The sequence below is a fragment of the Drosophila tropicalis genome, unplaced genomic scaffold (genome assembly GCF_018151085.1).
Source record: "Drosophila tropicalis isolate 14030-0801.00 unplaced genomic scaffold, ASM1815108v1 contig_573, whole genome shotgun sequence".
NCBI classification, from domain to species: domain Eukaryota; kingdom Metazoa; phylum Arthropoda; class Insecta; order Diptera; family Drosophilidae; genus Drosophila; species Drosophila tropicalis.
The window spans coordinates 2449679-2465199 of NW_027173049.1; the positions used below are offsets into that span (position 1 = coordinate 2449679).

The 15521-nt window shown below is 41.6% G+C and overlaps 3 protein-coding genes across 4 annotated transcripts; 1 reads left to right on the forward strand and 2 right to left on the reverse strand.

Annotated features, from left to right (window-relative positions):
• Nucleotides 1–470: 470 nt before the first annotated feature.
• Nucleotides 471–4663, reverse strand: drosha (ribonuclease 3 drosha). Its single transcript, XM_068288000.1, is given in 3 exon segments — nt 471–3110; nt 3180–4635; nt 4637–4663. Coding segments are annotated over 3 exon segments (3963 nt in total). The 3' UTR covers nt 471–630.
• Nucleotides 4664–5312: 649 nt separating this feature from the next.
• LOC137575574 (probable serine/threonine-protein kinase vps15) lies at nt 5313–14027 on the forward strand. Of its 2 annotated transcripts, none has more exons than XM_068288171.1 (7): nt 5313–5466; nt 9215–9244; nt 9556–10084; nt 10602–10711; nt 11611–12271; nt 12344–12621; nt 12705–14027. In XM_068288171.1, the coding sequence occupies exons 3-7, from the start codon at nt 9769–9771 to the stop codon at nt 12795–12797; spliced, it is 1458 nt and encodes a 485-aa protein (XP_068144272.1). In that variant the 5' UTR covers nt 5313–5466; nt 9215–9244; nt 9556–9768; the 3' UTR covers nt 12798–14027. The 2 variants fall into 2 exon arrangements, with proteins under 2 accessions (XP_068144272.1, XP_068144273.1); XM_068288172.1 differs by having other exon boundaries at nt 9733–10084.
• On the reverse strand, nt 14009–15279 carry LOC137575576 (venom allergen-1-like). Its single transcript, XM_068288174.1, has 2 exons — nt 14396–15279; nt 14009–14329 (listed from the first exon to the last, which is right to left on the reverse strand). The coding sequence occupies exons 1-2, from the start codon at nt 15070–15072 to the stop codon at nt 14011–14013; spliced, it is 996 nt and encodes a 331-aa protein (XP_068144275.1). The 5' UTR covers nt 15073–15279; the 3' UTR covers nt 14009–14010.
• Between the last annotated feature and the right edge of the window lie 242 nt (nt 15280–15521).

Here is a 15521-nt window from a genome sequence, read left to right on the forward strand (position 1 = left end):
TGTTTTTCTACCAACGGAATAGATACTAAATAATTCTCATATTAATAAAAATAATTAAACTAATTGTATTTTACTTTGGGGTGAATTGAAAATTTATAATTTTTAAAGCAATATTCAAGAATTTAAATAAGGTCAACCAGCTAACTTATGAAAAAAGCTCGCCGAAGAATACGGATCTGTGACATACTCAGTACATTTCGTGAACCAAAAAATGTATTAAGCAAAAATAGTCGTACCATTACACCTGCTGTACATGTGCCTTGTACTCACAGTCAATCTCTCATGTCTTAATAAGTTTTTTGTAAAGCAAAAAAAATATGAAAGATGGTAATTTAGACTAAGCTGAAGTCTGTCAATAAAGAAGAATATATGTATGTACTTCATACTGACAGAAGTTATATAAGATGCCTGTGGAGGTGTTGTCATAAAATTGCAACGCAATGTTGATATTGGCCATATGATCAAGATAATTGATTATGTAGTTAACATTTTATTTGGACAAACAACAGAGTCCCTTTAATGTCTTTGAATAAAATTAACTTTCAACTTAATTGAATTGATAGGCAAATTTAGGTTAAGAATTGATAAAAAATTAATACTCCGTCACTAGTAATTAATATTAATGCACAATTATATATTTGAAAAGGGGGAAGATAGAGATGAAGCATCAGATGTCTGCCGTAGGCGACGATGGCGACGCTTAGTGCTACGGGAATCGGAGGCATCGCTTTCACTACTGGAACTGCTACTGCTTGAACTGTTACATTTCCGAGCAGCCGTTGGCAATGGACTCTTGACACCGGCATTGTCGTATTCGTCATCCTCGGGAAGCTCATCACTGGAGATGTTCTCATGCATGCGATATTGTTTAGGCAAATGAGACTCGGCTTCGAGTGGAGCCGAATATTTAGGTCGTTTGGCCTTGTCATCTAGCTGTTTATCCGCCACGGAACCATCTTGGTCCATTTCACTGCCGGTTTGCTTTTTAATGCTCTTCGCAATCACTCGCTTCTGATGATCCAACTGAGGAAAAAGATCTCGAGAGTTTTCCAGAGCCTGCTTAGCAGCATTCATCTCCGCCTGCTGAATGGATGAACCACTGGATGTGGCCAAGCGTTTAGAGCGAAAATAAACGGCCACCTTGTAGACTCGAGTATTGGTGGGACCACTGGCTTCCACCACCTTGTAATAGGGTATGTCGGGCTCCCCACCGTCCATTGTACGTAATGTGAGACAACATTGCTGTAACTTTGATTTGGGGTCGTTCCAATCCTGGTTCATGATAAACAGCTGCAGGCGTGGAAACAGGCAGACATGGCAGAACTGTTCGCAGTAAAGGAGACCCTTATCCACATATAAAGAGCCCAAAAAGGCTTCTAAGAGATCAGCACGATCCTTGGTCTTGAGATCGGCCTTGGGATTGGCATAAACAGCATATTTGGGCATACCCAAGTCGTCGCAGACCACAGCTTGAGTACGGTTATTGACCAGTGAAGACCGAAGTAGCGACAAGTGACCCTCATGATGTTCTGGAAAGTGACGATACAAATATTCCGAACATATCAATTGCAATACTGTGTCGCCCAAGAACTCTAGTCGCTGATTAGAGCCCAAAGTAAGATGGGTGAACCCTATGGAACGATCTGTAAATGCTCGGGCCAGCAAGCGGATGTGCTTAAACTTGATGCCCACAGAATCTTCAAATTTGGTCAGCTCTTTCAACACACGATAGGAGTCGATGCAACTGCGGTCGCCCAATGGTTCTTGCTCTTGTAACGGATGCTCGGGTAAATTCTTCCAGATGTTTAGAAGCTTCTCTTCCTGCCGGAATAGGGCATCAGTAAAAACTTCATCAGCCACCTTGATTCCACCATCCAGGAGTAGTGCTCCCATTAAAGCCTCAAAGCAATTTGCCATTGCATGTCGTAGTTCCAATTCGTGACACAAATCAGAGCCATGGGCATACAACATAAACTCTTCCAGCTGCAATTTTTTGGCCAGCAGAGCTAAATGCTGATTCTGCACTATGGCTGCTCGATAAGTGGCCAATCCACCTTCTTCTAGTTCAGGGAACATGAAGAATAAGTGGATAGAACTGAGAAATTCTACTACAGCATCGCCAAGGAATTCCAGGCGCTCGTTGTGCGTTATATTGGACACCGTTTCGTGGTCCTTTCCGAATCTGGACATAATGCTGACCAAAGTGTTTATACCGCGCTTTCTTGTGTTCATGTAATGGATCTTTCGATCTCCGTACTCAGGCTGTCGAATACCACAGTTGGTTAACGAATTTCGGGCATGATCTGGATTAGTGCCATAGTTTTCCTTGTACGAGGGATGTGTTAGGGCCAGCTGCAGTAGATAGCGGTTTTTAAAGTGGTAGCCAATGCTTTCCTCCAGCAGATCCAGGGACTTGTGGAAGCGCAAATGACCCGTCAGTACGGGAATCAACATAGCATGTTGGACAATATCACACATAATGCCAGTGCGGAAAAATCCCTCAGAGCTAATAGCTACCGTGATGTTACGCTTCATCCTGCCCTGTGTGCGCATTTCTTGTAGACGTTGTTCCTTATCCTCCAGCTTGCGCTTATCCTTAAACGATGGTTTCGACATGTTAGCCATTAGATGGCGGAACTTTACATATTCCCTCCATGCTTTTTGATATTCGGGATTTCCGGCATAGCTTAACTGTGGTGGGCGGATTCCAAAATGGACAATCGCCGGATGCGAAATGCCCGTCTCGCGATCCGAACACTCGGGTAAATCGGAATTATTGCGATCCAGCTGGTCCACACGCAAAGAGCATGGCTTATGGCCGGGTTTGGTGACTAGCATTCCTTTGATGATGTCTACATAATTCTGCCACTCGTGCTGGCTGATTTGGTTTAAATGCAGTAGCTGTTGGCGTTCCACCAGTTCGGCGGAGTTGTCCAACAGATACTTAAGCACCTCGCACATGGCCAAAACCTCCTTGCCATTATCTGGGAGTTCACGGACAAAACGCGGCAAGAAATGAAAAGCAGGACAAGACTGCTCACTGTTAGAAGCTCCACAAGGTAAGAGATCAAAATCCACTAGTTCCAGAAGCTCGTGAAACAAATATTTAACTGGTAGAAGCAATGAAAGGTTTTATAATTAGTACTCTAATATTTTGGGTAAAAAATTCATCGACATACAGAACAAATCCAGCTCATGGATGGTGAAGTTCTCTGGCATCTTCTCCTCGTCATACTCAATAGTGTACTCAATATTGAAACGGATCACTTTGCACACGGGAAGATCAGTGAGACGGACATGTGAAAGCAAGGAGAAGCCCTCGAATAAAAATTCGTGTTCATCATGCTTAATAATTGTCGGCGTTTTGGTCAGGAAATTCGTCGGTGGAGAGATAGTGATGCGATAGTGGTACAGGTGACCAGCGTTGTTGGTATCTTTATCGCATAATCTATAGCCCGTCTCTCCTGGATAGATGCCATGTCGAATCCCTATGCGTCGTGATTTTGCTGAGCATCGACACAATGGACCATCATTCATTTCGCCGGGATCGTTGTGCCACAAATCGGCGTGAACACGCTGTGGATGTTGCACTTTGCGCGACAATTCCTCCATACAACAGTCCTGCTCAATCTTAAAGGCGTCCTCATCCGAATCATCATCGGAGGAAGAGGAGGAGCAGGCCTCTGACTTGTGTTTATGGTTACACACTCGACGTCTGGCCTTCCTTGGTGGCGGCACATACACAGGCAGAGTTTGCCGAACTCGATCTGCACGTTGCAGTAGTTCCTCGTCAAAAAGGGCGCACAGCTTTTGGAGGCGAACTTTTCCTTTGACTTCGTTCTCGTTTTTGGTGCGTTCGTAATAAAGCTCAGCGGGCGAGGAACGTACCCAGGATTCGGCTGGAGCCTCAGCTTCGCTAAGAGCAGTCATTTTTTTTATGTAGTCTTCTGGCTTTTCACAGTAATTGGAGCACCATTGGCGCAGCAGGCGATCGCGTTCAGTTTCCACTTTTGGCTTGCTTTTCTCAGTTGGTTCACTTCTCTCCCGATAGCTGCGGGGAACATAATCCTGACCACTTCTATTTAGATAATTCTGAGAACGATTCTGTCGCGGCTGATAGTAACCTCCACTGTTAGGATGACGCTGCTCATAGCGAGGGCTGTAGTTGTAAGCAGAATAATGATTATAGTTTTGACTATAAGACGACTGACGGGGATTTGGTGGTCGGTGACTGGGTGCATAAGACGAATAACGTTCCTGGTACTTGTAGCAATCGTAGGTCGAATAAGGGACTTGGCCATAATGGTCATACGTAGAAACTGGCTCCTTACCATATGAGGACGACAATGGCTCCTGGTACTGGTAGGTATCATATGAGTAGGGAGCTCCTCCTTGCTGATAGTTATCATAGCCTGTTGCAGACGGGGCGGGGCCATCAGCACCATATTTATAGTAACCTGATGAGCTTGAATTTTGCACATAAGCATCATTTTGATATGGCGGCGGTGTATTATAGTTAAAAGTTGGCGCTGAAATTGAACTCGGCTCTGCTTCCGGCGGCCTTAGAGTCGCCTCTCGAGTTTCTGCCGTTAGCAAGGGCGGTGGTGGTGGTGGCGGGGGTGGGGGGTTGACTGGGTGGTGGTGGCAGTGGCGGCTGGTACATTTTTAACAAATTTTAAATAAATTTCTAGCAAATGTTTACTTATCTGCAACAAATTCAGTGCTTCAAGTGTTCAAAATATGGAATATCAGCAGTTAGTGTTGCAAAATGCATCCTATTCAAAATATACTAGCATAAATACCAAAAATATTAATATGAGTAAAAAGTCCTAAGGTCTGAGCCGGAAGTCCTAAGGTCCAGTCATTCATTTTGGCGGGAGCATTTCAAAAAATTTATTCTTTGATAAATCTAATGGAACGTTCAATTAAAATAAATACTTTATTTAATAAGCATTATATGGATGAAAAAACGAAGAATAATAAAAAAAATTCAAGTATAAAGTTTTCAGGACTGTCCATGTTTCACATTATTTGATAATGACTTTGGAAATGCGGCCTAAATCGATCTGTCCTTGATATAATATGACTCGTTCTAAATTTTAAATAAATTATATATAAATCACGGACTGGATGGAAAAAGCAAAACAATCTAGAAAAACGAAGCAAAACAATGAAACAGAAAAGCCGGAAAGAACTGCAGCGCAGGCGCTGACCTTTGGTTTCGGACAAGCTTTTGCCTCCCCCATGCAGAAAGCTGCGGCAGGATAATAAAAGCTCACGGCGAAGACCAACTTTTCACAGTCTGTGACAGATAGACCACCGAGTAAGTGGCGATAGTTACCAAAGACAGAAGACAGAACTGATGTCCGAAAAAATGAGATAAATTTAAAAAAAAAATTGGCCAAGTTTGTGGAAATTAAATTGATAAGAATGTGTGCTCCTGATATTGGCTACAATTAAACAGAGGTAAGTGCAACAGTCATTATCCAGAATGACCGTAGGATCTTAGTTTTAGTTAGCTGAATACAGGTTCGAGCTGCACTCCAAGGTTGTGTCATGTGTTTTCGATTTTTCGTGCCGCCTTCAATAGAGAGTTGTGGACAAAGAAAGAAGCACCGATGTTGGAGCTGTCTGATTCATGGCCACCTTACTTTCCGAAATTCCCCACGCCCTCACACCCAATTACACAACCCCACGCCTGAAGCGCCAGGCTGTTTACTCTATTAGGTATCAGTTTTCCACAGATTGGTGCTTGGGTGGGGACGAGGTGGTTGCATTATCTACGACGCATTCATTTCATTTTGATGTGATATGTGTCCTTTCTATTTAACCGTATGCTATGCTGATGATGACGACGATGAGGATGATGACGATGATAAAGATGATTATGATGATGATGATGATGATGATGATGATGATGATGATGCCATAGCCTGCCCAAACCCAAGTCGCAAACATTCCATCATCATTGCGCCATTTGATAACTCAATGTTGACCCCAGCAGGCGGTGTGGGTGCCCAACCCTCAATTCCCGCTCTCCACTCCTCCCTCATCCCAAGCTCCCGTCATCGACCTGCCACGTTTTGTGCGTTTTCCTTTACCATTCTATCAGCTGACACTTGTTCGTGTGTTTATTTACTTGACTTTAACCTTTCCCATTGGTCACTCTAATTGCGTTTAGACTATTGGCAGCGAGCAACCAATTAATTTCCAATTTGTGTAATTGTCCTGACAATCCTTTATATGCTATTCATTTCCCTAAAATGCTCATCAGGTCTGTATCCATTTCAACAGTTGATACAAAGGTCTTGACTTAAGTACTTACATATACATACATATGTATATGTACAAATATTGTTTTCCTTTTTCTTTTTGCAAGAGAGATACACGACTTTTTAGCCATATTGGCAGGAACGTAAATTTTATGAATATGAACAGTCGTAAAAGATACCGATTTCCATTTGTCTTAATTGGGGGCACAATTTTTAAGGTGTCTTTCAATTTTAGTGCACACATCTCAAAAACAAATATGGTTTTTAAATGCCCTTTTTATTTTTAGTACTTAATCCATTTGAAAGAAATCCTTTCTATCACCTATATATACATACAAAGATATTGAATATTTTGTTTTCCATTTGGAGTTTAGCACCGATCGACAAAAAGAGAAGCTGAGAGTTATTGAAGCTTTACTATCAAGACCAAAATCAAAACAAAATATCCAAAGGATGATTTTTGCAAATTAAATTAAGTGAAAATTTATTTCTACATATTCAAATTCTACCCGACTTCATATCGTTTATTAGGGATCTAAACCGTCATGGATTCCGTTTGACAGGACAGTAAAAACTGTTTCTGACTTTATGCTTATTTATATATCTTAAATGTAAATATATAGAAACTGTCAAGAATCCGGCCCAGCAATAACCTTGAGACTGTCAAGTGCAAGTAGAACACTTTTGGAATGGGGAATAGTTTTTGTTTTCTCGTTCATTTTCTCATCTGTTCGCGACAATTGTAATGCAATTCAATTTATTTATAACTATGTATATACGTGGGAATGTATTCTCTCATCGGTTGGTACCATAAAATGCATTTTGCTTTTGACATGGCCCTGGGTAGAAAATACACTATAAATAACTATAACATCGAGTCCAACTGCGAACGCTCTTCCACCATAATATTCTAGGATAAAATTTTGATTGCTACTCCGGGCTGACTGGTTTAATTTCGTTTTACCCCTTTGTTAGATGCAGAGATTAAAAAAACGCTGTCCATTTCCAGTTGGCGCTTGACTGCTGAGAAATTAATGACAATGTCAAATTGTTTTTATTCATCAAGTAAAAAGATTTCGGTTAAGGTCTAAGTTACTTGGGGCACTCATGAAGAATGTATAATCGTACGGCCTTGTGTGTGGGTGTGTGGCCCAACTGTTGCTGCTATAGTTATGCAAACTCAAGGACGTGGCCTGACTGATTGTCACCGCTGGCGTTTATTTCGGTTTACCATACAATATTCAAGTCATCGCCGCTGCCGAGTGGTTCCTCTGCCTCCCACTACTCAAGTAATCAAACAAAAAGAACTCAGAGGAACTCTGCCCTAGCCCACGCAGGGGTACGTAAAGCGATTGCATGATGACACCACCGCCAGTTTTCTGCGTGGGTCTATAGAAAATTGTTATTTGCCATTGGCAATCTTCTCCGAAACATACTTACGCACTCGATGCCATCTACCTAGAGACGCATACCTACATACATACATACACACATACTGTATTATGTACAAAAGTGGGAACTGGAAGTTAAACTTTGATTTCACCATCCTTTTCTTTTGTTTTCTTGCCTGCAATCAAAGGAAAGACCAACGTCGGGGGATGTGTGACAATGTGTAACAATGTGTTAAGTGAATGCGACTACGCTAATCTATTTATTTACGGTCTGAGTAAATACCAATTAGAATTTATTGTGTGCAAAAGTGCAAAAGGATTGCCACACACACACACAGCCATAGCCTTGGAAAGTTGAATATTGCCAAACTGTAAGGACCTCCGCCAAATCAGACTAACACCAAATAAAAATTGAGACAAACATTAGTTATATGCCCCACTAAAATTATAACAAATGAAGACTCAATAGTCAATAACAGCTTTTCGGGATCTCTATGAATATAGAAAGGACTCACAATATACACAACAGGATGCATATGTGTGAGAAACTCCCAAGTGAGCCACCATTCAAGAAAATGGTGAAAATTCATCTTAAACCGTTTTCCAAGTTTCACAGTGAATTTCGTTTTTATAGTTTGGAATTTGCTAATTTATTTTGAACCCAATAACTAGCCAAGCAGCGTACATCTAGTACGTATCCTGAATATAATGACTAACTTAATTTAGGTAGGTACATACACACACACTTCTTTATGTATGTATTCGTGTGGGGGAACAGATAGTGCATACATCGCAGGCGGCAACCCGTGGAGCAGTTGGGAGGCCGGTGGCAAACAGTTTGGGGAATGGACTAGGAGGCAAGGCCTCATGAAAACGGTAATGAGAATTTTCGTGTGAAGGAAAATAAGCATAATAATAGTACGAAATGCGGCCAAAAGGAAAGCAGGCTCACGCTTGGATCCTTTGTGTAATCTGCATAACAATTAGCAAGAGAAGGACCAGCAGATGGTGACGAACACTGCGGTGCGGCTGTGTCAAGGAGTTGTGTGTGCCCACACACTCGTGTGAGTGTGTGAGCGGAGTGGGTGTACGGGTGTGTGCCAAATTCTCTCAACAACTTGTCGCGCGCTCACAACTAGACGTAGCCCTATTAGGGTCTGAGGCTACTCATCTGAAGCTGGTTGGCGCTGGGGCTTAAAAATCAGAGCATAGAGGCAAACGCAGTCAATTAATAATCTTCCTACTGCTGCCGCTACTGCCACGTGTCGTTTGTAATGGGCAACGTGAGGTTCCGGCTCTGACTGTGACTCCGGATGTGGCCGTGGCCTCAGTGATACACGTGTCTATCCATCCATTCACCCCCCTGCACATTCTCCCGCTCACCCAGTTTACCTCTCCCTGCCCATGTCTCACGGGGAGTGTGCATGTTCCCGTCAATCTGCACTTGAAACACATCAATCATCACCCTGGAGAACCAAATTATTGTCTATTGGTTGACTGAAACAAGCAACATGCATTATAAATTTTCTTAAATTTCCACTTTCTTTACAGATCCCAACTGGGAGAAGACCCCATTGACAGGTAAATTGAAAAACAATTCCCACCAATTTCGAGACAAATGCATGCCATAAACAACCAAGATTAAACAAAAATTAAAAGAGAATACAAATACTTTTAATCAAAAACAAACACCGAATTAATTGTGCCACACTTCCACTGTAAACTCGAAAAGTCTTAATATTGTGAAACTATGTCTAAGTTTTATTTCTCCTACTATCTTTACATATCTAAGCATATTCTATCTATCTGTCTCTCTCTCTCTCTATTTCTTTCTCTGTTTAACTATCTCTGTCTCTATGTTTCAATGCCATAAATCTATGTTGTGAATTCAGAACGAGAGCAACAAGAACAAGAATAATGCCCAATGCTCATTAAAATTAACAAGACACCCACAAAACTAAAAACAATACCAAAACCAAGAACAACTGCTTCAGCAACAGCAGCAACAGCAACAGCAACTGCAGCTGCAACGCTAATTAGCCAGCCACATCCTGAAAAAACAATTGCAGATTTCTAGTTAAAAGCCAACGAAGTGAAACATCATCATGGCGCCATTCAAACTCAAATTCCGCATGGGCAGCTCTCGAAGCACTTCCCAAGAACATGATCCGGATCCGCAGGTGAATGAAGCCCTTCTAGGTGCACAACAGCAACAGGAGCAACAACAGCAACACCAACACCAGGAACAGCAGCAGCAACAACAACAACAACAGCATCATCAGGCGGCAGCCAGCAGCAGCTCTACTCTTGATTCAGCAGATTGCAGCAGTCTTGGTTCGATGAGCAGTGAACGGAAGTTGCTGCTGCCTCCAAACAAAACATCTTCGTCCTCCGTATTGAATAGCAACAGTTTGCGTTTGGGTAAGAATAGGCTAAAACACACCCATCGCACACACACACATCCCCACATATACTAAGATACATACAAATGTGTATATAAACATTTATAAGCGCACACACTTGACTGCCTGGTTGCACAATGTGTTGCCTGATTCTTGGAGGAGGTGGTAAGGAACAAGGAACCACAAAATCTCCCCACCCATTACCTCTCCCTCACGTTTTATTGTCATCTCCTCCAATTAGTAACGTTAACCGCCTGACTGCTTACTATTTACTACTATATGGTGTGCCTGTGTAGGAGCCCGTAGTTCATTATATTGCCACCCTGCTCCGCGTCCTTTTCCTCCTCCTCCTTCTCTTTCACCCCACACTCAAATAGTTGTTTGACTTTCCTATTTAAATTGCCTCTTAATTGCATGTCCGTGATTCTATGTACTCTTCAGATAATAAATAAGATCCAATACTAAACAAAAAACATAAATTAGCCAAAAAAAAACAGATTTTCCATCAATTTAAATTGTGTTTACAATCTTCGTAGGCTACATCAATCAGAGTCGGACACCGTGCATCAACGAATCGCCAACGGATACGGATACCGCTAACTTACCCACCACTCCACCCCCCTCCTACGAGCATGTGCTAGAAGAGGTAAGTCGACAAAAACATATCACGTATACGCACCCCTGACACCAAGAGAAAGAAATTTTCAGAAAACCCCCCTGCTGTTGTATTTCATAGTTATCATTAATTACCTTAAGATCCAACAACTTGTAGATAAAGTTCCTCACTATTCCTGTGGCGTCAAAAACGTCAGGTTTTAACCAAGTCTCAGTAAAGACAATTAGATCAAAATCAAAGGACAGACCATCATCAAAGAGCTTAGAAAGTTCAGTATTAAGGCCTCTGACATTCTGATAGCCGACAGAGATTGAAGTTGTTAGTTTTTTAAAAGAGAAGAAGAAGAAATAGATAAGGAAGGAGTGGGAATAGATGGAAATGAATGATATGTGAAGTAATCCTTTTCTAAAGATATCTTGGAGACATTCAGAGTAGCCCAAATGTGGGCCATTGCATCATCCGATGTAGCATAAGGTCGAAGTTTCAAAACAAAAATGTGTTTTTTATGTGGCACTCCCATCAATAGTTTCGGCATTCCAGGTACTGTATCAGCTACCGTGTTAATTGTAGCGTCAGTTGCAACACGTGGCACTTCGGCATTACTATTACTAGAATCCCTGTCGGCAATATCCATGGGTGTAGATTTATTAAAATATTATTTCCTGAAATCATGAAATTAGAACTTATTAGTTCTAACAAAAGAGACCAATTCTCATTGAAACCACGTTAATACATGTAATAAATGTTTAATTTTATGTCTTGTCTTAGGACAGATACAAAGAAACACTTATTAGGAATTAAGAGGGGCCTAAGTGTCTAGACTAATGCTGGTTAATTCGATTCTTTATTTTAAAGTAAATCCGCTCATATTTATTAAATCTTTGTTAAATCTTATATTTCATTTGCATCTTTGACTTTCATCGATTCAGAACACGCGATTGTCCCAGCATCAGCGGCAACTGTCCACGGACAGTGCCGCCACACCCAATCAGAACAGTCGACGGAGTTCGGCAAACAGTTCTCGACATAGTGCCGCTCAGTTGAGTGCTGCCTTGGAGCAACATTTGGGCTCCGTTGGCGGCGCCGGCGGCGGTAGCAGCGATAGTAGCATATGCAACGATCCCGATTGTCAACAGAACATCAACCAGAATTATGGCAATTGTGGCAGTGGCCATCTGATTGCCAGCAACAACAACAGCCTCCACAATAATAATAATAACGAGGGAGAGCAGCAGCAGATCATTGAAGGAGTAACTGAACTCGAACTGCACAGCGACAACGACGATTACGATTGCCAGGAGGTGGACAATACTCTAAGTGTGAGCGAGTTCCTCCTGGAGACGGAAATGGCAGCGGCTACCTCGGGGTGCGACGATAAGGGCTTTGGCGAAACTGGAGACGGCCAGTGCACCGATGCCCAGTGTACCCAATGTGGTGGCGAGGATGGATGCAATACGAACGACAACGGGGAAAACGAATCGGCGGTTAACGGGGAAGAAGGAGGGGGAGCCAGCACCAGCAGCCACGCAGCACGTCAAAGTTTTTATGATCCACTCCTGAATCGAGGCAACTACGGCAACTACAGTGAGGGTAGGTTTATAAGCAAGAAGCTTCCATTTACATGCTATTAGATTGTGACATTTCACTTCCCACATCTTGCAGCTGCCAGTGCGAAAGGGGCGTCCAGCAGTGGGCAAGTCTGTCAGGAGGCTTGTTGTGCACAAGGAACGGCATCTGGACTCGGACGGAAGCATCAACAACAGCAGCAGCAGGCAACTTGCCACAGCAATCTATTGCAATCTCCAGAGATGATGAGCAATAAGACCAGCAAGGAGATCTACAAGGATCTCGCCAAACAGTGGGGAATCACCTGTAAAATGTCGGAGAGTTGCCGCTGCATGGAATGTCAGAGTCACTATTTTGATTGCGATTATGATGATGTGAGAATATCAGTAAATCTATCGACTTTCCCGATTTCATACTAAACCCATGATCTTCGCATGTGTTTTTCTCCATCTTCCAGAACGAGCATCAGAAAACCGATGGCGGCCTTGGGGCTGGCACACCCATGTTTATAAGTGAGGTGATGCACGGATCCGGCTGCAACATATTGTAAAGAGATTGCTGAACAATGTCTACGATAAGTGTATTTACCTATACTGATGAGATATAGCACCCTGTATACAAGGGACTCGCGTACATACATATTTGTATTGTGTTAACAAAAACCGATGTAATTTAGCACTGAATGTTTGCACCAGAACAATTATAAAATTTGCACGGCTTAGCGTAGAATTCGAAATAGTTGTAAGGCAGAAGAGATACCAATGAGATTAAGTAGCCTTCGAAAAGGCTCTAAAAGTACATATGTATGTATATCTTTCAATCTACAATCCACAGTCTATATATGTATGTAGGTACATACATTCCGATTGTATAGAGTAAGGTCTAGTTTTTTGGTAATTTTTCGAGATTGAATATAGGAGAACGAATTGATTGATTTTGTGATTGGTGTGTACGAGGTAATAGCCCACCTAACAAAAGCAAAAACCATTTTGTTTCTAATCAAAATCTAATCATCACTCTAGAGTATGAAGAAGAGTACATAAATCAGTTGTGACACAGACACACACAATGGATTTTTCTTAAAACACTTTTGCTCTGAAACATTTGTATGTATTTTTCTACATTTTCTTAAAGAAGGTTACAGAAGGAAAAGGAAACGCATGTATGTATATTTGAAGAGTGGCATTCCCGTGCCCTAGGAAAAGAAACCAATTACTAAACTACCATAATCAATTCAATAGTGTATTAACGTAATAATAATAGTCATAATAGTTCGGAGAGAAGTTCAGCATTTTGAGAATCGTTTTGGTTTATCATTTTGATACTCAGAACTAGGGAGTCCCCAGCTGAAGCAAACAAATTGTAAGTTACTCTTTAAAGAAAACAAAACAAAAGCGGGTTTCATTCGAAAACGAAACAAATAAACTCACAATTAACTAATTATAGCATATTTGTCTTACAATTAGCATTGATCGAACTCGAAATAGAATCGAATCGAAAGGATATACAAAATATAATGCCTAAGTCAAGTCTGTTAGCTGTTAGATGTTATTAGTGAAACGATATTATGCACAGAGGGTAGCCCAAAGTACACGCACTTGAGGGGCACACAATTGTGGAAATTGTACAAATTGATCATGAATATATACATACATATATCCTCGAGAGAAATGTAAAAGTATAAACTAGAAACTAGTACAGAATTCAAGCCCTGCGCTTTTCATTTGGGTACTTACAATACAAAAGAATGTAAAAATACAATATTAAACACTTAAAACAAGAGCTTTATTCTTAAGAACATTATCGCCATGGTTCATAGGAAATATTTTTCCGGAGTTAGCACAAAGGTCGGAATGCTTTAAACTAGGGCTTGAACTCCAAACGCTGCACTTACTGGCCGGCTCGCCGCTCTCATAGACAAAAGATTCCGCCACATTGGTAAAATCAAAATGACAGGTAATGAAGTGACAGAGCCCGCCCACCTGCTCGCCACGGTCACAATTCGAGGCTACAGCAATGCCGCATCCCACACGAGACACGCGGTCGCTAGCGAGTACCGTAAAGTGAGCCGCATCGAAGTGCCTGAAATGGAAGTAAGTACATAACGATGAGGCTGAGGTCTAGCGAGGACCTTGGCAAATCACTCACTCGAGTGGATTGAACGATTGGATCAGTTCAACGGGATCTTCCACTTCCATATACTCATCGAACATGGGCATTAGCGTCAGTTCCAGTAGATTCTTTACGCTGTGGGTTGTATTGCTCGATCCAACCATGCCCATGCATTCCCCAGCCATGGGAAACCGCTGGGTAGATCGGCACTCAGAGTGCCTAAAAGACACAGTGGCTGCATGAGTCCGTGCCATGTAGGCCAGTTCCTCGTCCCAGATAATTTCCCGCATTCGACTAGCGCTGGGAAAAGTCACATTTGAAGCAGTCATCAGATTTCCACTTGCCAGTCGACTGCGACAAGAGTTCAGCATACTCAAAATGATATTCTGTAGACCCAATGTGTCTGGGATGGTCTCCTTGTAGAGGACCGATCCATCTAGGGGCTGCAGCTCGCTGTCCAATTGGCACATGAAATGTTTCATTTGAGCCGCGTTGCAAACGTGGCTCTCATTGTGGCAATAATTGTAGGCATCAACTGACCAAATCGAGATGGGCGTCATCAGCAGGAGCAGCAGACGCATATTCACCACTTTAACTGGAAATTTCGTGGTAATAAATAAATTGAAAATCAATATTTTAAAACAGCAAATAAAGTATATTTTAAGTATAAAACACAACACAAAATTTGTTTTATTAATGTCAAGTTTTCTCATTTTTATTTGAAGAGTTCAAAAGTGTGATGATCACGGTTTTGCAATATACCCCTGCTTATGTTAGGTAATTATTCAATATTGATCAGCGAACTATATTTAGATAGTCGTATATACTATGTTAATTAGTAGGATTTGCAATCTGAGATTAAGATCGGAAGAATCGGACTAAACGAAACCATGTCTATAAACTGAAAAGGCATCGCAAGGGTATACAAAAGTTCGGTTAACCGAAGTGTACATCCGGATTTGAATTTGTTTATCAAAGTTTATTGTTTTGTGTATTCCTTTTTTTACTCTTTAGGGATTGTGTTTTTACTTTTGTTTTTAGGGAAGTTTGCCTATAAACTCTTTTAAGAGCATGCAATATAATGTTATGAAATTTCTTGTAGTTTTCGTTAATTTATTTTGGATAAGATTTCTTTTGGGTTTTGTGTTAATTGTTTAAGGGG

Coding starts and splice junctions, on each gene's coding strand:
- LOC137575574 (XM_068288171.1), top strand. CDS start 9,769: ATGGCGCCATTCAAACTCAAATTCCGCATGGGCAGCTCTCGAAGCACT. Junction 12,272..12,343: donor CTACGGCAACTACAGTGAGG/GTAGGTTTATAA, acceptor CACATCTTGCAG/CTGCCAGTGCGAAAGGGGCG. Junction 12,622..12,704: donor TTGATTGCGATTATGATGAT/GTGAGAATATCA, acceptor TCCATCTTCCAG/AACGAGCATCAGAAAACCGA.
- LOC137575576 (XM_068288174.1), bottom strand. CDS start 15,072: ATGAGAAAACTTGACATTAATAAAACAAATTTTGTGTTGTGTTTTATA. Junction 14,330..14,395: donor CAATCGTTCAATCCACTCGA/GTGAGTGATTTG, acceptor CTTCCATTTCAG/GCACTTCGATGCGGCTCACT.